Below are 22,934 nucleotides of genomic sequence, written 5' to 3' on the forward strand. Positions count from 1 at the left end.
CAGGAGGGCCCCCCAACCCCGAACTCTCCCTCCCCCCTCCCCCACCCCTTCTGCTTGCTCTGAGGAAGGAGGGGCAGGCAAGCCCTGTGGGGGAAGTCAACTAGTGGGGCCTTGCAACGCCCAGTACAAGTCTCCCCCAAGGTGAACTCACAAAGCCTGGCCCGTATTGGGCTTATGACCTGCTCAACTGCTTCTCATCTGTCACCTTGAAAGAGTGGTAGCCACTTTGCCTTCTTTGGGCTCTCAATCCCCTCTGAAAGATATGCCAGGGAACTAGTGCCAGCCTCTTTCTCCAACCCAGAGAGATCACCTTAGCGGCAGCAGGGACCCTCTCTATGCACAGGAGAACCCCTTACTCTGCAACTTGAACACGTTCAGTGGCTCCCCCCAGCAGACTTACCCGGACTCTGAGAACCTTAGGCCTTGAAGCCTTTTGTGTGACTCCTCCAGCTTCACAGTAAACCAGTCACACTAGATTCTTTACCAGGTCCTTCCCTTCCCAACGCTGGCTCCTCCACTAGGAACACCCTCCTTATCTGTCTGTTGTCCCTTTCTTGATCCAGATAAGCCCGACACTCCCAGGTGCCTACCCTCCCAGACTTACACTCATCTAATTGTGACCAGAACGGTGCCGAACTGTAGAGAAGCTGAGAGACCCACAGGAATCAGGATGGCCAACAGGGGCACCTCGGTGCTGACCACTGACCGGAACACCAGGAGGAGTCGGGGAGAGTTGGCCTGGCAGCCCGCTGGCCCCAGAGGCAGTGGTTTGGGGCCTTGGCCAGGATCAAGGGGAAGAACAGAAGCCAGAAACAGGCTGAAAAGAAGCCCAGAGTATGCGTGCAAGGTGAGCAGCACCCACCAAGCCTCTGGCCGCTCCTGGAGGTTTTGGGGGTCTAGGCAGAGGACCTGCTGCCACACCCATTCAAATGTGGCCAGGGTGGGGCCAAGGGCAGGGGCTATGCTGTTGTTTCCTGGGACAGTACGTGGAACCATTCCAGGGCACACTTGTCCCAGGCCACCCACACGGACGTGTTCTCCAACGTGGGTTGGTTTTAGTGGCAGAGCATCTTAGCCTAGCTCTCGGAGACCGCATGAGCAAGATTCATTCTATAGTCGGAAGCCCACAATCAATGGCCACTGTTCTCTGATAAAGACTCCCGAGGTCCCTCGCTCCCCCTGCCAACGAGATGGTTAAGTTGCGGCAGAATGGGGAGATCCCCTCTAGCAGCAAGGTAGAGGCTTTCCGCACTGTGCCTCGAGATTGGCCCAAAGAGGGTCTCAGGACAGAGTGATCGAGGTTGGGATGTCACTGTTGAGCCTCCTAGAGCTCCCAGTTGTACCAGGGCTCAGACTCTCCCCAGTTGACAGTCCCCATCTTACTCAGCTCTGTCCCTGCCCAGCAACCCATTGAGCAGAGCCACAGCCAGGGTTTCCAGCGTGGTTGGGTGGTCCTTTGGGGCACATGGATGTGGGCCCTACCTAGGAGTGAGAAGGGAGGGACCAGGGGCTCAGACTGAGTATGTGAATGGGGCTGGGGGTGGGGGGAAAGCCAGTGGGGTGCTAGAGAAACCTTTACACGTGGCAGGACTTCAGCTGAATGAAAACAGTCCAACCCCAGGGTCCAACTCTGAGCTGATGTGGGCAGATGGTGTTCGAGGGAGGGAGGAGGCAGGCTTACGTGTGCATTATCCCTGTGCATGGGAAGCACGTCAGGGGCTAGGGAGGAGGACCATGTGTCTGTGTGTGAGTGAGAGTGGATGAGCAAAGGAACCAGTGACAAGGCCTGACAAGTGTTTTCCCCAAAGCACTTTAATGCACAAACCACAGTCCCTGCCTGCTGCCCAGGCAAGAGAGGCCAGCCCCGCCTGAAGGTGCCCATGGCTTCCACGGCCCAGCGGGCTCAGGAGGGCTGAGCCCACGCACGTTCCCATCAATACGTGAGTGGTGTCAGGATGAAGAGACGGTCTTCTTCCTTGCGGATCCAGCGCATCAGCTTATGGATGGCACTGACAGCTGACGCCTTGGTCCCCAGGGGGCTGTAGCACATGTAGAGCTCAAAGGCACCTGTGACCTGAGGGAGGGCGCACAGGGTGATCATCCAGGTTAGACACCCCCCGTGGCCCCTGCCTGGAACCCCGATGAAGCCCAGTTCATCCCAAGGCTGCCTTACCCAGGCCAGGAGGTTCTCGTTGGGGCCTGTGTAGTAGATGGTCTTGAGTGGGCGGGAGGCGTTGTGGGCGCGGCTGTGCAGGTACTGGTAGAGGCCCAGGAGCCGCTCCTGCTCCTCCTCAGTGGTGTACGGGGCCTCAATCTCAGGGCTGGAGACGGGGAGTGAGTTTGCAAAGGCATGACTTTCCTTGCCTCCTCTGGAGATCTAGAAACACCTATTCCTAACCAAGGAGGCTTCTCCAAATGCTGCCCCATGGCAGGGCATTGTTTCCCCACATGGGAGACTCCCCAGCACAGGACAGGGCTGGGCCCACCCAGACTGGAAGCCTGTTCTCCCTCCCAAGTTCACGGCATCTTTGGTGATCCTCCTTTGGAGAGGCCAATTTGAGTGGAGGTGCCTCAGACAGAGTGAAGGTCTGAAGTGAAGGGAAGCTGAGCCGGGAACCCTCTGGACCCAAAAGGGATAAAGAGAGGACAGAAGCTGCTACATGTAGGCCCAGCCCTTCTGTAGGAGGAGGAAGGGGAGGAATTCTGAATCCTGGGCTGGACCAAAGTGACACCTAAGGCAAACTTGCTCCAGGGCAAGGGACCTAGGAGACTTCTGTTCCAGCGTCCTCCCCTGGGTGTATTTGGGCACTTCCAGGCAGTCTGGGTAAGGAAGTAGAGAGGCCTATGCTCGTAGAGAGTAGGGTGAACGCAGGGAGTCTGGGTCGCTGTATCAGAGGAAAACATACCCAGCACGCCCTCCTTCCCTGGGCCCTGGGGGGCCCTCAGCTTCAGTACTGCATCAGGGCTCAGGCCCCACCTGCACCCCGCATCCCCCTCGGCCCCAGCCCCCCATCTCCCTCGAGCAGCGTCCCCCAGACCCTCCCTCACCTGGTGAAGAGTCCCGAGCTCTTTGACTTATAGAGGAAATGGCGCAGGTCGGGGATGCCCACTTGGGCAACACTGTAGTAGGGCGTGCGCAGTGCCTCCCGCAGTGCCACGTGGGCTCCACGCTTCCGCAGGCGCTCCTGAAAGCGGCGGCGGCAGTCAGAGACTGCAAAGAAGTCCTCGCGGTCGGTGGAGATGAGCAGCAGGCAGAGATCGGTGTCAGGCTCCAGGTAAGAGATGTGCGCGTGGAAGAAGCCGGCTGCATTGAATTTGGGCAGGCACACGGGTGTCCAGGCCTCGCCTTCGCGGAAGGACGAGGAAGAACTTATGAGGTTGAAGAGCAAGTGCAGGTCAATGGGGTGCAGGAATTGGTCCTTGCGGCGCACGAGTGCCACCAGCTGGTTGCGCGCCAGCAGGATGGAAAAGACAAGGCTGCGCGCGCGCGCCTGCTGCAGGCTGACACTCACGGCGTCGCGCACGGCAGCCGCCAGGGGCAGGCAGCGTGCAGCTCCCATCAGGAAGCTGGGGTCTCTCGCCATGAGCTGTAGCAGGTTGTCCGTGATGCGCTCTGAGCCCGAAAGCAGGCGCCGCAGGTCATAGTTCTGCTTCTGCTGGAAGATGTGGCTCAGCTGCGCGCCTGTAAGAAGGCTCAGGATCTGGTAGTAGATATAGAGCAGCTCCTGCGCCAGTTCCTGCGCTGACTGCCGCGTGCGGGCCACCGCCACCAGCACCAGTGGGCTCCGGCGTACGAATACTACCTTGTAGCCATCTGCGGGCAGGGTGGGGGAGTGGAGGTGGGATGTCGGCTTCAGCCCCTCTCCAGGAAGCTCTCCCAGATTGGCCTTACCCAGATTGGCCTTACCCAGGTCTCTCCGAGCCCCACCTCCTGGCAGCTTGTTGGAGGGGATATGGAAGGCCATATCCCCTCCACCCTCCCTCACAGCTCTGCACCCAACAGGGGCTTCAGGATGATGGGAAAACCAGCAGCTACCCTGAGGGATTGGGGCCTGTCCCTGAAACTTGCTTCACGACCAGCACCAGCTGAAACGCGGGAAGCACTTCAGAAAACCACACATTCCTGTGCCGAATGGCACGAGCTGGGTGGGGCTCAGGACCTGGGATTTTTGGTCCCCCAACCCTCCCCAAGCTTCTCACCCTCTCCAAGTGCAAAGTCCATATCAGAGCCACCTTTGGCCCTTACAGCAGCCCAACGAGGCAGTCAGCGTGGTTATTCCCTGTTCAGACAGGACCTAAGCCCAGTGCGTGAAGGACTGCCCTCCACCACACAGCACGCCCCATCCCTCTGAGGCCCTGGGAGTCCAAAACCTGCTCTGAATGGACCCTGGCCAGGGGAGCCCTTCCAGCACCCACCCCCCAGGTAGCTCACCTGCATGGATGGAACGGATGGCGTTCTTGTCAGCCTCCAGGAAGGACACCAGGGCCACCATGACACCCATGGTGCTGGAAAGCGCCTCCTCTGACCCGTAGCGGGAGTACACAGGCTTCCCTGCCTCGCTGAGCACAAAGACATGCTTCTGGTGCAGTCGCCAGGCCTCGGCAGCCTCCTCCTCATCCCCCTCCTCTGTGCCCTCCCTGGGGGGCTCTGTGGCTGGTCTCCCGGCTGCCCTGGGGGGCTCTGCCCAGTCCTCAGAGCTTCCTGGCAGCATCTCCTCCTGGAGGTCTCGAGCCACACCCGTCAGCTGGGTGCTCAGCTCACTGAAGTCCTGGCTGATCTGGCGCATGTCTGCAGGCAGTGGTGGCGGACCTCTAGCACCTTCCTTGGGACTCTCCCCAGGAGCCGCCCCATCCTCTGATTCAGTCAGGTCCTCGTAGGAACGGGCATGGACGAACATGGCACCCTCCTGCCCGGCACCTGCCAGCCAAAAGCACTGGTGTTTAGAGCAGCAGCCGCTGGCAGGACACCTCACCAGCAGGTGTCTCATCCACACTCTAGCTTGACTGCCTGTCCCAATGAGGCAAGTCACTCTTCCCTCCTGCGACTGTCTGTGACAAGTCATGCCTCCCTGAAACTTACAGGCCACCAGGCTCCTCCTTATCACACTGGGAGTAAGGCCCCAGCCCCCCACAGCTATGGGGACAGCTGGTACCTGTCCACCTCTCCCACTCTCAGCTCGCAGCCCTTGTTCATCCCATTCACACTGGGCTCTGTCCATCTGCCCTTTGGACACCCGTACCACCCCCTACCTACCCCAGGGCTTCTGCATCTGCTGTCCCCTCTGCCCGGAGGGCGCTCCCACATCCTCGCATGGCTCATTCTTTGTCAGCTCTGAGCAAAGATGTTAGTTGTCTCCTCACCTGACCACCAGCCCCAGGCACTCTATCATATCGGCCTCTTGAATTTCTCCTGTGACACTTGTCAGTTATTGTCCTTCCTCCTGATCATGACGGGGTTCCCATCCTCCACACCCCCCGCCAAGGGCAGGAAGCTGGCTGTTCACTGCTGTGTGCCCAGCGCCTCGCCCGTGCCTGGAATAGCTCCTGTGCTCAGTGAATCTCTCGCTGGGAGAAGGCGCCTTGGCCACTCGGCTGCAGCTCCAGACCCACTCCACCAGGTGGGCCCCACAGCCTGCGACTTCCCCAGGGATCATGTCCGTCTTCCTCTCCTGACTTATTTTTTGACAGAATAGTTCATCAGATATATTTTGGGTCTCCATTACGAGTTTGGCACTGGGCCAGGCACTATGGATACAGGCATACAACTGCTCCGTGCTCAAAGAGCCCGCAGTCTGTGAGTGAGCGAGATGAGCCATAGGGACATAAAACAATAAAATAAAACTACAAAATAACTAATGTTCTGTACAGAGCTTGGTCAGAGCAGGGCTCACTCGTGAGGAGGTGACCCTTCCGCTGACAGCTGAGTGGGGAGGAGCCAGGCGGGTGCACTGTAGACACGGGGACTAGGAGGAGGGCCCAGGCTGGCAGCCAGACAGCTCAGGGTGAGTGGGCCAATGTGAAGGGCCGAGGAAGCTGGCAGTGGGCTGAGCTCGGTTACCTGCGGTACCCCAGCATCTGACAAATATCCCGGGAGTAGCTGAACACATGCACGAGTGAGCAGGAGGGAAACAGTGGTTGGGAATCCCCCGACTGTCCTGGAGACTGCTCTAGCTCAGGGCTGGACACACCTGGCCCGTACCTGGCTCCATTCCCTGGGCCAGTCCTGGCGTGGGGCTCTCGGCTCTCTCCACACTCTGCCCATCGGAAGGAGCCAATGTGCCATCAGGGCATTCACTGCTTCTCTTCCTCTGCGCATCGGCAGCCATTCCTCGGGCTCTCCTGTGGGGCAAACAAAGGCATCATCCAGGGGAAGAGGGAAGGTGCTCTTGGTAGGGAACACTGGCATAATTAAGAGTGGTGACATACAGGAGAGTGTCACTCACTAGGACCCAGCTAGCTCAAACCTCTGGGGAGTGGGCTTCAAGAATTCCCCTCTAAAACATGAAATATGTTGTTCTTTTCCTGATCATAAAAAGGAAGATTCATGGCATCTATTCACTGTAGAAAACTTGGAAAGTACTTAAAAAGTATTATAAAAAAGTCATTTCCCCCCATGCAGAGTCTTTCACTGTCCACAATTTAGTCTATTTCCTTCTAATCTTTTTTTAAAATGTATATAAAATGTAAGTATTTTTTATTTTACACGCTGATAACATCAGCTAACACTTATTGATCGCCAAGGCAGCATGGGTGTCTTACAGGATCTCGAAGCCCTGTGCCTGAAACTGAGTTCCTGGTCTTCCCCTCAGGCAGTTGTCCAGCTGGTGTGTTTTCTGCATCTTGGTGAAAGACAATTTCACCTTTTCAGTTGTTCAGTGAAGAGCCCAGCATCATCCCTTGTGCCTCTCTTTTCCCCACACCTCATACACCAAACTGCCAGCAGCTCCTGTCGGCTGGACTCCAGAATACAAGCACACCCACCAGACGTCTCTCTACTTAACATTTTCCCACCCAATGCCTCTTGGTTTTTCATCCCTAACCCTGGTGGCCAGCTTTCTAGTTGGTTGCCAGTGAGCCTCTGCTCCTGGCATGCATGCCTTTGTGTACTCCCCTCTCACTGGGCAGCGATGGTCTAAGTAACCAGTAGGATAACGTGAAAGTGACACTGACTTCTGAGGCTGGGTCATAAAAGACATAGTGGCTTCTGCCTCGATCTCTGAGATCACTCTAGCTGGGTGCCAACACCAGCCATGTCGTGAGGATGCCAGCAGCCCTACAGAAAGAAACTCGTGGCCAGAAACTGAGAACCCGCAAACAGCCAGTCCCAACGTGCCAGTCATGTGAGTGAGCGATCTGGGGAGCAAAGTGCCTCAGCCCAGTCCTGCCTGCCGATGACTGCAACCTCACGAGACCCCGAGGCCGAACCATCCAGCCAAGCTGCGCCCAAGTTCCTGACCTGCAGGAATTGTAAGAGAGAATACATATTTATTGCTGCTTTTAAACTGCTGAGTTTGGGGATAATTTGTTATGCAGCAATGGATGAATAATACAATAAACAGGTATTGATTCAGCTTCTGTTTATATAGAAAAATGTATATTTACAGCATCAAAAATTGATCAGTATTTTTTTTAAGATTTCATTTATTTATTTTTAGAGAGAGGGGAGGGAGGGAGAAAGAGAGGGAGAGAAACTTCAACTGGTCGCCTCTAGCATGCCCCCAAATGGGGACCCAGCCCACAACCCAGGCATGTGCCCTGACCAGGAATCAAATCAGCGACCTTTCGATTCACAGGCTGATGCTCAATCCACTGAGCCACACCAGGGCTTGATCTGCATTTTTAACAAAGTATGTGTATTTAAAACCTCAAATTACATTCCAAACAGGACTGATGGAAGATCACTGAATGCCAACAAAGGGGGCTTGCTTGCATCACATCTGCTGCAGGTACTGAAAGAGGCTGTGAAACTGGATCGAAGCAATAAATGCTGCCTGGATCAAGTGGAAACATCTTCAGCAATTTATATCCTAACGTTATAATTTATCGGGCATATATCAGGTATATATTTCCCCTGTGTTTTAGTGACATTTTAGAAAATTGAGGATCGGCGGTTGATAAGGGAAGCATTATATTTTTTTCCCATTTAAGATAATGGGAAACAGACACAAAGTTAGTGGTTCCAGACAGAATGTCCACTTTTTGTGGAATGGATTACTGATGCTGAGTGGAAAATGTCCAAATCAAGAATCTGCCCTGACTGGCGTGGCTCAGTGGGTTGGGTGTCGTCCTTTGAATTGAAAGGTCTCCGGTTGATTCCCTGTCGGGGCACATGCCTGGGTTGCAGGCCAGGTCCCTGGATGGGGGTGTGCAAGAGGCAACAGATCAGTGTTTTTCTTCCTCCCTTTCTCCCTCCTTTTCCCTCTCTCTAAAGTTAATTACATAAAATCTTTTCAAAATAAAAATAAAGACCTTGCTTCTTGATAGCTTTGCCAATCCCCAAACTGGACTGCTCAAGGTGGTCTTATGTTCTTAAAGAAGGTGAAAGATCCTGGCAGGGGTCTCCAGCTACAATGAAGCCTCTGGAGACCCCTGCCTGTGGGGAAGACTTGTCCTTGCTAGTAGGCGGGTGTTCAGGAACAGTGGTTTTGGAGAGGAACCTGGATCAACCCCTTCTTTTGTTGTTTAAAATATTTTTTAAATTAATCTTTAGAGAGAGGGAAAGGGAAGGAGAGAGGGAGAGAAACATCACTGTGTGGATGCCTCTCCAGCGCCCCCTACTGGGGACCTGGCCCACAACCCAGGCATGTGTCCTGACTGGAAATTGAACCAGGGACCCTTTGGTTTGTAGGCCAGCACTCAATCCACTGAGCCACACCAGCCAGGGCCAACATGGTTTGGTTCTATATAGCTCAGTTTTCTCATCTATAAAATGGGGACACTGATGGTACAGATTCATTAGATTGTGGAGGATGACAGAGATGATCCATGCAATCTGGTTACCCTGGCCAAAATAGATGCTGTAGACTCAGCTCCTGCCATTCGCGCAGCATGGTTATTCTTACTTAGCATTCGGACCATGTGCGGTTGTACTTGCACACGGACCCATCCACTGCTCTCTGCCATGTACAGCAGTCCTTTGAGAGTTTGCTCACCTTGAGTCAGGCCCAGAGTGAACTGGCCTGGGAAAATGTGCTTCTGACCTTGTGAAGCCAGGTGGGCTCTGGCCTGAAGTGACCCACCTTGATATTGGGCCAAAGAGCTGTCTATGGGACTAGGGTTGGGAGTTTCTCCAGGCTAACTGGCCATTCATGGGCCCTGGATTTGCAGATACAGACCATTACTCCTCTGCTCCTCCTGGAAGTCTCTCCCAAGTTGAACTCTTTGGTGTGCCACATGTTGCTGCTCTGGAGCCTTGCACCTCCGGCTCCAAGATCCAAACAAGGTCTGCAGCAGTTAACCCGATGCCCCAAGGGCCCACTACCCACTGATCCCTTCTGGGCTTCAGGTGATTGAATCAAGCCTGGCTGGGTGGCACCCACATACATTGGGGGCAGGGTCAGCTGGCTGGGGCTAGTGGAGGCCTGATACCTGAGATCATGCAACATCTCAGCATCTCCAAGGTCAATCTGGGCATCCAGCAAGAAGCCCCGATGAAGCAAACAGTTCTCCGGACACTTACCCTGGAAACTAGGCAGGGAGCTAAGTGATTAACAGCAAAACCCACCCCAACCCCACTGGAGCCATATAACCTGTGAAGCTCCTGGGAGGCTCAGCCTGAAGCAGTTAAGCAAGAGAAGTCTCTTGGAACAAGTCCCAGATGCTCCCTTGAGGCTCCTCCTCCGGCAGCTTCTCTAGAAGCCCCCAGGGCTGGCTGGCTACTTTGCCTAAAAGTGCTCTGCTGTGACACCAGCAGTGCCACCAAGAAGGTTGACTCAGTCAGCCCTTCTAGTGTGCCTCCCTCCCTCAGGTGTCTGCCCTGAAAGGGGGAGGACCTTGCAAAAGCCCCTCCCTACTGACTCCCTTTTCCTGCTCAGATAGTACTCCATCCAGCCTAGACTCTTTGAGGAGTGGCTTCCCGGGAGGGTGGTGCCAGGACCTAAGGCTGGGTGGCAGACAGAGCCCAGGTGAGGCTGTGGTGTAGGTGCTTCGGCAGGATGCCTACTTCATACCGAGGGCATGGCCTGATCCTAGTCACTGCTGGTAGCCACTCCCCTCTCTGACAAAAGCTGTTCACCTTCCCCTAGAACCCAGAAGGGGTGGTTCCCCCAGTGCACGGGGCAGCCCAGTTATCTGAGCCAGAGAACCCTTGTGAACAAAGCGCCAAGCTCCAAGGCACTTTCAGGAGCTGCCCCGCTCAGCTCAGAGTCACCTCTGCGGATCTTCTAGAGGACTCTGCTGGCGGAATGTGTGCATTGGGGGGCGGGTTCTCCTTGGCTACTTCCCCCTACAGGACTTCGCCCTCCAAGCCAAAGGATGGGTTCCAGGCCTCGCCTTTTGTATTCCCCAGCTGGGGGACAACCGGCTACGGGACCCCGGAGAGAACCAGTCCTCCTACCACAAATGGCAGCGTAAACGGCAGGACACCCCTAGGGCCCCTGTCTTCAAGCCCCTCCCCCCAAGGATGACAGCTCTCCAGTCTCGGCGCCCCCAGACCACGTGGGTTGGCAGAGGGACTCACCTGTTTCTCCCGGGGATCCAGGACACACAGAGATTGACGGTCACTGCCCTCTGCCGGACCCCCAGGAGGGCACTGGTGTCTGGCCAGGCCCGGATTGAAGGCGCAGGTTCGCGGGGCCACGACACCTTGCTGACACAGACATGGCCACTTCGGGGACCACCTCCCCCTCCCACCACCCCTCGGCCGCCCGCGGGCCCAGGAAGACCGCCCTAGCCCGCCTCTCCCCGCGGAGGCCCGGCTCTAGCCGCCTGGCCCGGCCCTACCCTCCCCGGGGCTGCATTATGGGAAATGTAGTCCTCAGCTCACGGCCGCCAGCAGTGCCTCGGGTGGGGAGGCAGGGCGTTGAGTCCAGGCAGAACCCAGGGCGGAGCACAATCCCGGCAGGGGCTGTCTCACCCCACACCGTCTTCTCCTGCGGCCTGGCGTGGTCCAGCGCCTCCTCCGAGCCCAGTCCCGAGTGGACCAGAGACCCAGACACCCCGGCCCCTCCGCCCCAGTCAACTAGAGGTTTATTGCAAGGGAGAGAAAGAGACGTTGGCGGTGTTCCCTTCACCGATCGTGGAAGGACAGTTCAAGTTTGGGGAGCTTTTAAAATGTCATTAGTAGGCCCAGCCATACTGGCTGTAAAGGATGTAGGCACATCAATTGTTGCTTAAAAAAAAAAGTTTTTAGCCATGTTGTTTTATTATTATTTTTTCTTTTAATCATGTTTTAATACAAAGTATGAGGCCCCAGAACTGTAATTCTCAAATCTGACTGCACATAGAGCAACGTGGGGAACTTCAGGAAGACACTCATGCCTGGACACCAGCCCTAGAGAGTTTGGCTTAATTAGATTGGGATGGGACTCAAGCAACAGTATCTTTTTTATTTTTATCATTCTTTAAACCATGTAACTTTTTAAATTGTATTTTTTCACAACAGTATCTTTTTAAAAGCTTCCCAGATGATTTGCCAGGGCAAGGAACCACTACTCCGGATTTTGTGATTCCCTAGATGCTGAGCAATAAAAACAAGAAAACATAAAGCTTTCCCAAGCAATCTTATCTTTGGAGAACAGCTGAAAGATTTAAAATTAGGGATTCACAACAAGACTGCTCACATTTTCTCTGAAACAATTCAATCACTTTATAGCCTCGTGGTTAATTCACGAGAGGGTTCTGGGATGAAGGGGAAGTCTGAAATCGCTCCTTTGATTTTCCTTGCTGTTTCAAGCACCCCAAGGCAATGGTTTGTCCCCATCTCAGCCCTGCACTGGAATTGGGGGAGAGCTCTGCCCCTGGGCTTCTCTCGGGGTCTCAGGTAACTGACCTCCACCACACTGGCCTGTGATGACATGGTAAAAGCTGTGGCCTTTTTACCAGAGATGACTTTGCGCAAGGCTATTGGACCCTTGCACACAATTCAAGGGACGCTTTCTCCTCCCTTTTAGGTAAGAACATGTGAGAAAATGCCCAATTCCCCTGGAAAGGAGAGAGGAGGAGGGAGAAAGAGTCTCTCCAGGTCTCCACAAGTCATTCATTATTTTCTCTCCTCACTAGCTCAGGTGTCCAGGCTCCCTCCTTTAGAGCAAATATCATTTCTACAGTTTTGCTCTCATTAATTCCTCCATATTACATTGTGAGAGCAGAACCCAGGATCTTACATTCTCTGGTTGGGACAGGAATATCCTGGCTATATTCCATTGGCCAAAAATTGTACCCCGTAGAATTGATCCCCGTAGGAGACAAACTTAAAGTTTTCTAATATAGCTAGCTAGTCTGTCTCCTTGACAGTCTTCGCATTGCCCTCAGGGTTTCTTTGAGTCTCACTCTCGCTCTCACGCACATCAGCTCCACCAGAAAGCACCACTGCCCTTTAGAAGTATTGCGTCTACTTAGCCAAGCAAGTGGCCATATATGTAGCCCTTATGCTCCTGGCTAAGACTTGTGCCTAGGACACTCTCACAGAAATGCTGACACAACGTGCAACCCCACAGAGACTCTTTGTCAGGGTTTGAGCCCAGGCTGATGACTGTTGCCAGGCAGGAAGATCTCAAATGCTCCAGAAAGACTTTTACAGCTTCACTTGTGCACTGTGGAACGAAGGAGGGAAGGTAAGGAAGATTACACGAAGGTGGGAGAAGGCAAGGCGGGTATTGGATTACGGAATAGTTAAGATTATGTGCTCTCTTGAGGGTGATTAAGGCTCATTTTAAATGTGTTAACCTAGATGCACAAAAACAATGGATGGGGCTTGCTTAAGACAAAGATAAACCTTTTACTGAAAAAAAAAATTATATTCCTTAGGCATGACAACCACCACGACCTGTCAAGTTAGGAATTTATGATCAGATCACCCTGGGAGGTTGCTTTTCATAGAACCCCTTTTTCATCCACAGAACAAGCCATTGTGGCTAATTACTAAACATTTTTAAGGTTGTTATTTAAACTTCATTTTAACCCACCTATTGAATTATATTTGAATATTAGGACAACCCCTCCCTTCCCTTTTTGCCAATAAGATTGCCAAGAAATAAATCTTGGTCATTTGGCCCTGACTTGCGTGGCTCAGCTGGTTGGGTGTCGTCCTGAAAAACGAAAGGTCCCCGGTTCAATTCCTGGGCAGGGCGCATGAATCCTGGGTTGTGGGCCAGGTCCCGGTTGGGGTGTGTGCAAGCGGCAACCGACAGGTGTTTCTCTCCTTCCCTTCCCCTCTCTAAAAATAAAATAAATAAAATCTTTTTTTAAAATCTTCGTTATTTGGAGTAATAAATGTCAATCCAGTGAGGGCTGCACTGCCCTGTAGGATGCTGCTGCAAACTTTGGGCTTTGCCACAAAGAAACACTACACGCTACGCTGTACCTTCTGCTGTCCCCCAGGTAGGGGGCTCCTCAGAACCTTAGCTTTCTGTTTGGTGGGCCCATGTCATCTCCAGAAATCTCTTGTTCTCCCCCCCTTTTCTTCTGTTTCGTAGCTATAGTGGACATTCAGAGGCAGAGTTTCCATGAGAGGCAGCGGACTAAAGTGAAGAGACCTGACTGTATCCTGAGGCTTGGGTTTGTGTCTAGTCCTGTTGCTGTCCTGCTGTGGGACCCTGGGGCCAATCTTTTAATGACTCTTCCAGTATCTTCAGCAGTTTCCCCTCATGCAAATACAAGATGTCTAATGTGGAGTATTCTGGGCTAATTTTAATGGTTAGTCCTTCCCTGAAAATTTCTAAGAGGTTTTCCTTCCTGTCTTTATTGCCTTGAAGCTCGGCAGCTGGTTTTCCTGCTGGAAAATTTCATCTGTGGTCTTGTATCATCTCTCTCTCTCCTTGCTCCTGTCTCTCATTTTAACTTTGGATCCAATCCCTACTTTCGATGCTGGAGAGCTATGACCCCAAATGAGACTGAGACAACAAGGAACAACAGGCAGGACAACGTCTTTCTCTGTGAGAAAGATGTAGGGACTGAAAGAGAGCCCATGTACCTGATTGGACGCTGTGCTCCCCGTTTCAGGTGAGGGTCAGCCCTTTTAAGTAGCTCATACTTCCTGGTCTTAGGCAGTAAAGACAATCTTACAGGCACTATGGGCCCATGTAATTACAAAAACGCTCCAGATGCTTCCTCTGAAAACCCTCAATAACTACCTTAATAAAAAGGGGAAAGTAGTGAGGAACATGAGCTTTGGAGTAGAACTGACATGGGTTAAAATCCCCCCGCCCTCGACTTTCCTGCTGTGGGCAAATTAGTCTTTCTGCGCTTTGGTTTCCTTAACTATAAAAGGGTATATCATACAATTATTGTGAAAGATTCAATGAGGTCACGAAATCCTAGCACAATGCCAAGTATATAGTGAGATAAAGGGTAGCAATTATTATTACCCAAGGACATTAGGTATAGGCAAAAATAATTAGTACCTTAATATGGTTTACCTCTTTGGAGGATAAAGTACTATCTGATAAGGGAGTGATATATCGGTAATGGCCCAGACCTGACTGGTGTTGCTCAGTGGGTTGAGTGCCAGCCTGTGAACTGAAAAGTCGCCAGTTTGACCCCCAATCAGGACACATGCCTGCGGTTTGGGCCAGGTCCCCAGTTGGGGGCGTGTGGGAGGCAACCGACTGATATAGTTCACACATTGATGTTTCTCTCCCTCTTTTTCTCCCTCCCTTCCCTCCTTTTCTGTAAAGATAAATATATATTTTTTAAATGGTCCCGTTTGGGGAAGCAAGTCAAAGCACCCACAGTTCTTTGTAGCTGTTCCTCCTCTCCCCTGGAAACTCTGAGTGCTGGTGTGCCCCGGGGCTCAGGGCTGGAGCTCTGATCTATCTATACTCACTCTTTTGTTCCTTTGGCCTCCTCACCCAAGCTCAAGGCTTTAGATACCACACTAGAGAAATGCTGATACCTCCCGGATTTTCATCTCTAACTCTGAAGTTTACCCTGAACTCCAGACTCATGTGTCCAACTGCAAACTCCAGGTCTCACTTGTCTACTAGGCATGGAAAACTCTACCTACCCCAACTGAGCTCCTGCTCTTTCTACCCAAACTGCTCCTCCCACATTCTCCCCTCTCTTTCCTCATACCAGACCATCTCCTGTTTCCACTGAGACCACACAAGTACACCTACAATCCTTCTGTGGTTGTATTACTCCGTGCTTCTGCCCTTCCCACCTTTGGCCTGTTCTTCACATAGCAGCCAGAGGGATACTATTAACAGGAAAGGCAAGTCCTATTATTCTATTTAGAGCCCTCCAACAGCTTTCCACCTCCCTTCTTACAGACACCAAATTCATTTCAGCAGAGATTGCATATCCTGTTTGATTTGTTGTCTGTCTTCCAAAACCACCCTCACCTCCATCTCCAGTAGGGCAGAGATTTTTTTCTTTGTTTGTTTTTTAGTTTATTCTTTTTGCGTTATTGCTCTTTTTTTTAATTTCTCATTTTTTTCATTTTTGTTTTGGGGCAGAGATTTTATCAGCTTTGTTTTTTCCTGTGTCTCCAGCACGTGATGCAGTGCTTGGTACACAACAGGCACTTTACACAATTCTTGAATAAAGTGACTTCCAGACAATATGCCTAAAAAGTGGGAAGGTAACTTTAAACACTATTTAACCCCACAGCCTCCTTTCTCTACAGATAAGGTTTGCTTTATTTTAGAATGCTTTATTGGTTTTTCTTGCAGCAGGCTTCTTTTGATCCCATAGTGTTGAATTTAGGCTAAAAAATCAGCTTACTTTCCCTAAGGGTCCACCGACAGGGGCAACAGGGGGCTGAAATCAGGAAGCATTTCAACAGTGTAGACAATCCACCTGGAAGCCTTGGGAAGAAATTCTGGACATAAACTGCAAACTGAAAGCTGTTATGCCCCGTTTTCCACTATATTGCTGGTGTGCAAATAACTTTCAGTTCCTCTGTGACCTTGCACAAGTCACTCCCTCTTAGCCAGATTTATTGCCTGACAGCTAGTAAGGCCCTATGGAAGCTGGGTGGATTTTCCTTAGAGGTAGGGCTACTGAACCTTTAAATAGCTACTATCTGCCTGGTATTCTTTTTTTTTTGGTGGGGGGAGAAAATCACTGTATTCTAATTGATTCACAAACGGCAACATCACAAAAGCTGGTTTAAGAAGGCCACGCAAGCATTTGCCCAGCCCCAAACTCAATATCCCCTTAATGAACTTCTTTATAGTAAGAACACTCTTTTCCATTGCAATTCTGATGCAAGGAAACTATTAATGATAGGATCAGTTTAACTGGTAGTTTTATACTTCCACTATCAATTATAACTTTATACTAAATTAACTTGGTCATGAGAGGTGACTTTCCGTTTCTTAAATATGAACTTCTTGATTAGGCTAATCCATTTGCATATCCGCACTGTTTCAGCACCTCGCTGAAACCCTCACAAAGCTTAAGGTCACTCTGGTTCCGTGCACCCTCCAGAAACTGTTTCATCTCAGTGGCGTGGGCCAAATTGCTGCTGCGGCTGGCGTACAGGCAGAGTTGCCTGCGGCTCCTGGTAAGTGATGTCAGCCCTTGAGGTGTCAGCGTTGCTTCCTCCACTGAAGCCCCCACTGATGGCATGCATGACCTAGCGTGTGGCGGACAGAAGAGCCCACAGCCACACCAGCTGCAGTGGTTGCCATCTGGACCATGAAACCTGACTGCCAGGGTGGGGTGAGGGGAGCAGCAGGTGAGCCAACAGCAGATGGTGGAGCTGGCGTCGGTGTCTGAGCTGCTGGTGCTGGCCTGGCCGCAACTCTCATTTGAGGTGCCTGGCTGGCCAGAGGGGTCATGCGGGAGGTGCATATTCGGCTTCCAAGCAGCATCGCAACTGCGCTGCGGCTCTGCGTGTACAAGTGTACAAGTCCGTCTGGCATTTTTGACCTGAGAATGTCTATCTTGGAAACCTATCAGAAGTAAATGGAGACGAACCTCTGAGACTATTGCTTCTCTAATTCAAGTACTTCTCTCTCACCTATTCTCGATCTTGGGCAAAAGAGCTAAACTGGAACTGGTAGGGCCGGCAACTCCTTCCCCCGAATTGAAGAGAGCTCCCTTTTATTTCCTTCATAATAACGGACCATAAGGAAGTCTCGAGTTAGGAAGGCTAGGGTGGAATCCACGCTCCTGGCGGGAAGCAAACCTCAAGAAGACCAGACGCAGGAGACGACCCTTCTTGTGAACTGGAATACTAGTGGCCACAAACAAAAAGCCAATCCACAACCCCAATAGGTCCGGCTCCTGGGGCGGGAAAGCGCGCCCTCTCATTGGGCGCCGGCGAGCAGCGCGCCCTCACGTCCCGCCTCCGAGGGCACGCCCCTGCCCCCCCACGCGCGGGGCACGGCGGGAGTGGAGTCGGCGGGACCCGCCGCTGTACTCCATATCCCGGCGGGCCGAGCGCTGAAGGCGGCGGCGCGGCGCCTTTGTGGAGACAGCGGCCCTGCGCGGAGGAAGTTCCGGTCTCCGCGACACTGGGTCGGTGGCTGCGGCGGAGGATTAGGAGGAGCGGGCCGTGGAGGCCGCGCTGCCTCGGTAAGGGCCTGGGGAGGTAGGGGGGACGTGCTGGAAGCTGCGGGGACGAAGTCGGCCTGCCAGGCCGCGGTGGACATCCAGGGCCCGCGCGGCCTGGAAGCTGCGGCTCGGTGCGGCCGGACGGCCGCGACTTAGCTCGCGAAGAAGAGAGCCAAGTGCTAGTGTGGTGAGGGAGGCGCCGCCCACGCGAGGAACGCCCCGGAACGGTCGTGGGCCAGGGGCGGGCCGCGACAGGGCGGTAGAATTACCGGTCCAGCCTCGGGGCGGCGGGCTTGCGGGGTCCGGGACTAGCGCGTGGTTGCGGTTTGGTGCTCCTAATCTGCGGAGCCGCGGGCGGGCCCTATATTCCTTCTTTTTACCTGCTTTTGCAGGAATCTAATTCAGTTCTCAGGCATCGCTCGAGAGGGAGCCCTTCTGTGCTTAGCACGTAGCCTCGCTCTCAGACCAGGGCAGACACGGGTGGGCTCGGCGGGACTGCTGGGCGCGATAGCTCAGATCCCGTCGTTCTGGGCAGTAGAACCTGGAGGTGGGGGGAGTGGTCTGGTGGGTTCTGCGCCCGTTGGGCAAATGTGGGAGGAGCGGGATTTTTTCCTCGTATTCAGTCTTTAGATTCCTTTTGGCGCTTGCAAATAGGCTTTTCTCTTAACTTTAGAATTGATTCTTTGCTACTGTGTTCAACTCTGGCAGTGCCTTTTTTTTTTTTTTAAACTGGAAAGGGCCTTGTTTCATAGGGTACATAAACTGTAAGGGTAATTGTATGTTTTGCATATTCCAGTTTTGCTTGTGAATGTCAGTTGCTGGATCTCAGTGAAAGGAATTCAATAGGCTCTGATGCGCCTGGTCACCTGGTTCATTTTCTGAACTCTGGATTGTATCCTAAGTTTGTTAGTTTTCAACTTCCTGTTGAGTAATGCCACCGGTGTGAAGGGTTTAATAATGTCAACATCTGCACACTTGTGAGGACTGTAAGGGGAGGTATCAAGAACTGGTGAGTGACAGTAGGGCCGTCAATGTCTACAGTAACTAATGGCATGTTACCATTTTGGTGAAACACAGAAGTTGAATCTGAATCTTATTAACTGGCACCCAGCTAGGTACCAAACCTATAGGATAGGAACTAGTTTCTCTCTTTCTGGACATCTGTAGCACCCTTCTTTACAGAATTCTGGTACCAGACTTGGGTTTTTGTTGCCTTTAGTATCCTGAGTTATTCTGGCCTTTCAGAGGAGAATTGTCAAGGGGGGAGGTTACTAAATGATCTCTGCCATCTCGTTGCAGATACTTGGGGACAAGATTATATTTTTCTACACAGTGTTTATTGTATGTACTGGTGTTAATTAGTCCAGACTTATATTAAGATTAAAACTATTGGAAAGTTTTGAAATTTTAAAGATCAAAAAAACAGCCCTGCCCTGGCTGGTGTGGCTCAGTGGATTGAGTGCTGGCCTGAGAACTTCAGGGTGACTGGTTCAATTTCTGGTTAGAGCACATGCCTGGGTTGCCAGCTAGGTCCCCAGTAGGGGGCGCACGAGAGGCGTCCACACAGTGATGTTTCTCTCCCTCTCTCCTTCCCTTCCCCTCTCTCTAGAAATAAATAAATAAATCTTTAAAAGAAAACAAACTTAAAAAAAAAATAGCCCTGGGCCTGTGACTCAGTTGGTTGGAGCATCCTCCAGTACACCAAAAAGTTGTGGGTTCTTTCCCAGTCAGGGCACATACTTAGGTTGTGGGTTCAATCCCTAGCTGGGACACGTTTGGGAGGTAACCATTCATTGTTTTTCTCTCCCTTCCTCTCTCTCTAAAATCAGTAAACATACCCTTAAGTGAGGATTAAAGAAAGAAAAGATCAAACAACAATAAAACGACAACAAAAAAATTTTAAAGACGATAAATAACTTCTTCAGACTTTTTTAGCTATACACCAAATGCTTAGAATTACTGTTTCTGCTAGACTCCCACCATACATTGTTCATCTCATTTACTTAGTTGATGGGGCATCTATTGAGTGACTTTTATAACCTTCCTGTCACACTGTGGACTCAGTATAGCAGTCAATAAAAGCTCTAGAATCTGATAGGGTTTGAATTCCTGATGGACAACTCCACTTAGTGACACTGGATAAATTGCCTAACTTCAGTTTCCTTATATTTGAAATGAGGTTAAGAAATGTAGCTGCCTCACAGGTTGTCGTGAAGTCATTGTAATACATATGAGCCTTCTGTGCAAAAAGTGTTCACTAAATGCTAGCCACTGTTGTTACCTTTTTTTAAAAACAGCATTGTTGAGATATAATTCACACACCATACAGTTCACCCATTTCAGGTGTATAAGTCATATTTTTTGTGTATTACTAGTTTTTTAACAAAGTTGTGATAAATATATTGTTACATATATTGTAACAATTTGCCATTTAAACCATTTTAAGTGTAACATTCAGTGTGTTAATTACACACACAATGTAGTGTAGGGCAATCATTGCCACTATTTCCAAAACGTTTTCATCACTCCAAGCAGAAATTCTTATCTTTAAACAACCAGCCAACCCATTGCCTCTGCCCTCTAGCACCTGGTGACATCTAATCTATATTCTGTCTCTAGGAATCTGCCTGTCCTAGGTACTCCGTGAAAGTGGAATCATTCAGCATTTGTCTTTTCATGTCTGACTTAACTCATTCACTTAACATTTTCAGGGTTCATTCATGTCATAGCATGCATGTGTCTAAACTTCATTCCTTTTTAAAAAATTAAAAACAATTTTTATTGTGATATAATTGATATCTTTATTCTCTTTTAAGGCTGAATAATATCCTGTTGATGTGTATGGATATTTTATCTGTTAATTTTTTGTAGACATTTGGGTTGTTTCCACCTTTTGGCTATTGTGAATAATGTTGCCGTGAACGTGGGTATGTAAATGTTTCTTCATGTCCCTGTTTTCGTTTTCGTTGGGTTTATACCCAGAAGTGGGGTCATAGGATAGTTTCAAGTTTAGGTTTTTCAGGAATCGCCGTACCGTTTTCCACAGCAGTTGCAACACCCTTTTACATTCTCAGCAGTAACGCACAAAGGTTCCAGTTTTTCCACATCTTTGCCAACACTTGCTATTTTTGTTTTATAATAGCGGTCCTATTGAGGTGAAATGGTCTCTTTCTCTCTCTGGCTCATTTTTTCCCCCATTTTAACCATTAAATTTTTTTTATGAGTTTATTTAGCCAAACTGATGACATATACTGGGAAGTAAGCTCTCCGGTGCTTCTCCATTTTAAGTATATTTTTAATCCTCACCTGAAGACATGTTTTTCATTGCTTTCAGAGAGAAAAAAAAATATTGATGTGAGAGAGAAACATCGATTGGTTGCCTTCTTACATGTGCCCTGACAGGGGATTGAACCTGCAACCTGGGTATGTCCCGTACCAGGAATCCAATCTGCAACCCTTTGGTCTGTGAGATGATGCTCCAATCATGTGAGCCACAATGGTCAGGCCCATTTTAACCATTTAAAAAAAATGATTTTATTTATTTATTTTTAGATGGTGGGGAAAGCAGAGAGAAAGAGAGGGAGAGAAACATCAATTGGTTGCCTCTTGCGCCTGCCCCCATCGAGGGCCCAGCTCCGCAACCCAGGCATGTGCCCTGACTAGGAATGGAACCAGTGACCTTTCGCTTTGCAGGATGATGCCCAACCAACTGAGCTACACCAACAATCAGGGTCATTTTTACGTGTACAGTTCAGTAGTGTTAAGTACGTTGGTGTTGCTGTGCAGCTATCATTACCATCTAGCTCTACAACTCTTTTCATCTTCCCAAAGTCTGCTCCCATTAAATAATAATTTCCCATTCTCCCCTTCCCCAGCGCTTGGCAGCTACCATTCTACTTTCTGTTTCTTTGAATTTGCCTATTTTAGGTACTTCATATAAGTCGAATCATAAGTCATACAATATTTGTCCTTTTGTGACTGGCCTTTATTCCACTTAGTATCATATCTTCAAGCTTCATCCATGTTATAGCATCTGTCAGGATCTCATTGCTTTTTGAGGCTGAACAGTATTCCACTGTATGGAAATGTATTACACTGATGGACATTTGGGTTGTTTCCAACTTTGGGCTGTGGTGAATGATGGTGTAGTGAATATGGGCATAGAAGTATCAGTTGAAGTCCTTCCCTGTTTTCATTTCTTTTGGATATATACCCAGAAGTGAAATTGCTCGATTATATGATAATTCTATTTTCAATTCTTTTTTTTTAAATTTTATTTTGAGAGTGTGTTTATTAAAGCTTGGGACAGTGAAACAAGGAAGGGTTTAGGACAGAAGCACCAGGAGAGAGCCTGTGTGGGGCTGCTTTGGCTCTCTGGAAATGATACAGGAAAGAAATGAGCTTAGGCGGGGCTGCTGTCAGCTCACTGTCAGAGAAGAGGGGGCCCTGGAGACAGGTTCAGGGTGGGGGGCGGTTAGCCTGAGAGGAGCTGCTGCTGCCCTTAGCTCCCCTGGTTGGGCGCCTGAGAGGGGAGAAAGGTGTGGGCGTGTTCTGGAGAGGGAGGGCGCTATTTTTAATTTTTGAGGACCCACCAGTGCTATTTTTCACAGTGGCTGCACCTTTTTTTAGAGAGGGGGAAGGGAGGGAGAAAGAGAGGGAGAGAAACATTAACATGAGAGGGAAGCATCAACTGGCTGCCTCTTGCACCTGCCCTGACTGGGGACGGGACCCACAACCCAGGCATGTTCCCTTTCTGGGAATTGAACCTGTAACTTTTTGCTTTATGGGATGATGTTCCAACTGACTGAGTCGCCTGTCCAGGGCTTTTAAAAATATTTATATGTTACTTAAAAAATTATTTATTAATTTTAGAGAAGGGGTGGAGAGAAACCGACAGACAGACATCGATTTGTTGTTCCACTTATTTATGCACTAATTTGCTTCTTGTATGTGCCCTGACTGGAGATGGAACCCACAACCTTGGCCTATCCTGATGATGCTCTAACCAGCTAAGCTACCCAGCCAGGGTGCTCTTTAAGAATTGATCTTGCTGCTCAATGTAGGAGCTAAAACTCTAAAATTCCCAGAAGAAACATGTTGGAAGACTTTATGTATTGGATTTAGCAACAAGCCCTTGAATTACTCCAACACAGGCAACAAAAGAAAAGTAGACACACTGGACTCCATCAAAATTAAAAACTTTCCTGCATCAAAGAACGCTATCAACAGGGTAAAAAGGCAGCCCACAGAATGGGAGAAAATGTTTGCAAATC

At 50.4% G+C, this 22,934-nt stretch overlaps 2 protein-coding genes and 1 pseudogene across 4 annotated transcripts in view; 1 reads left to right on the forward strand and 2 right to left on the reverse strand.

Moving 5' to 3' along the window:
• Positions 1–1,800: 1,800 nt before the first annotated feature.
• MON1A (MON1 homolog A, secretory trafficking associated) lies at positions 1,801–10,940 on the reverse strand. Its single transcript, XM_024565855.4, has 6 exons — positions 10,679–10,940; positions 6,200–6,339; positions 4,433–4,918; positions 3,049–3,814; positions 2,174–2,321; positions 1,801–2,074 (listed from the first exon to the last, which is right to left on the reverse strand). The coding sequence occupies exons 2-6, from the start codon at positions 6,324–6,326 to the stop codon at positions 1,934–1,936; spliced, it is 1,668 nt and encodes a 555-aa protein (XP_024421623.1). The 5' UTR covers positions 6,327–6,339; positions 10,679–10,940; the 3' UTR covers positions 1,801–1,933.
• Positions 10,941–16,480: 5,540 nt separating this feature from the next.
• On the reverse strand, positions 16,481–17,026 carry LOC112309503 (coiled-coil-helix-coiled-coil-helix domain-containing protein 2 pseudogene; annotated as a pseudogene).
• Positions 17,027–17,502: 476 nt separating this feature from the next.
• RBM6 (RNA binding motif protein 6) overlaps positions 17,503–22,934 on the forward strand; it is an 85,601-nt gene continuing 80,169 nt past the window's right edge. Inside the window, exon 1 of one of the 3 annotated variants that reach the window (XM_024566202.3) lies at positions 17,503–17,682. The gene's annotated coding sequence lies outside the window, so the exon portion shown is untranslated. The remainder of the gene's footprint in view (positions 17,683–22,934) is intronic. The other 2 variants (XM_071222158.1, XM_071222157.1) reach the window with 2 other exon arrangements.

The sequence above is a fragment of the Desmodus rotundus genome, chromosome 8 (genome assembly GCF_022682495.2).
Source record: "Desmodus rotundus isolate HL8 chromosome 8, HLdesRot8A.1, whole genome shotgun sequence".
Classification (NCBI taxonomy): domain Eukaryota; kingdom Metazoa; phylum Chordata; class Mammalia; order Chiroptera; family Phyllostomidae; genus Desmodus; species Desmodus rotundus.

What these genes read in the sequence shown, in the direction of transcription:
- MON1A (XM_024565855.4), bottom strand. Translation starts at nt 6,326, where the DNA reads ATGGCTGCCGATGCGCAGAGGAAGAGAAGCAGTGAATGCCCTGATGGC. An exon ending in GGCCCAGGGAATGGAGCCAG is followed by an intron (nt 4,919 to 6,199) that starts GTACGGGCCAGG and finishes TTTGGCTGGCAG; the next exon opens with GTGCCGGGCAGGAGGGTGCC. An exon ending in AGCTCGGGACTCTTCACCAG is followed by an intron (nt 2,322 to 3,048) that starts GTGAGGGAGGGT and finishes CCCCGTCTCCAG; the next exon opens with CCCTGAGATTGAGGCCCCGT.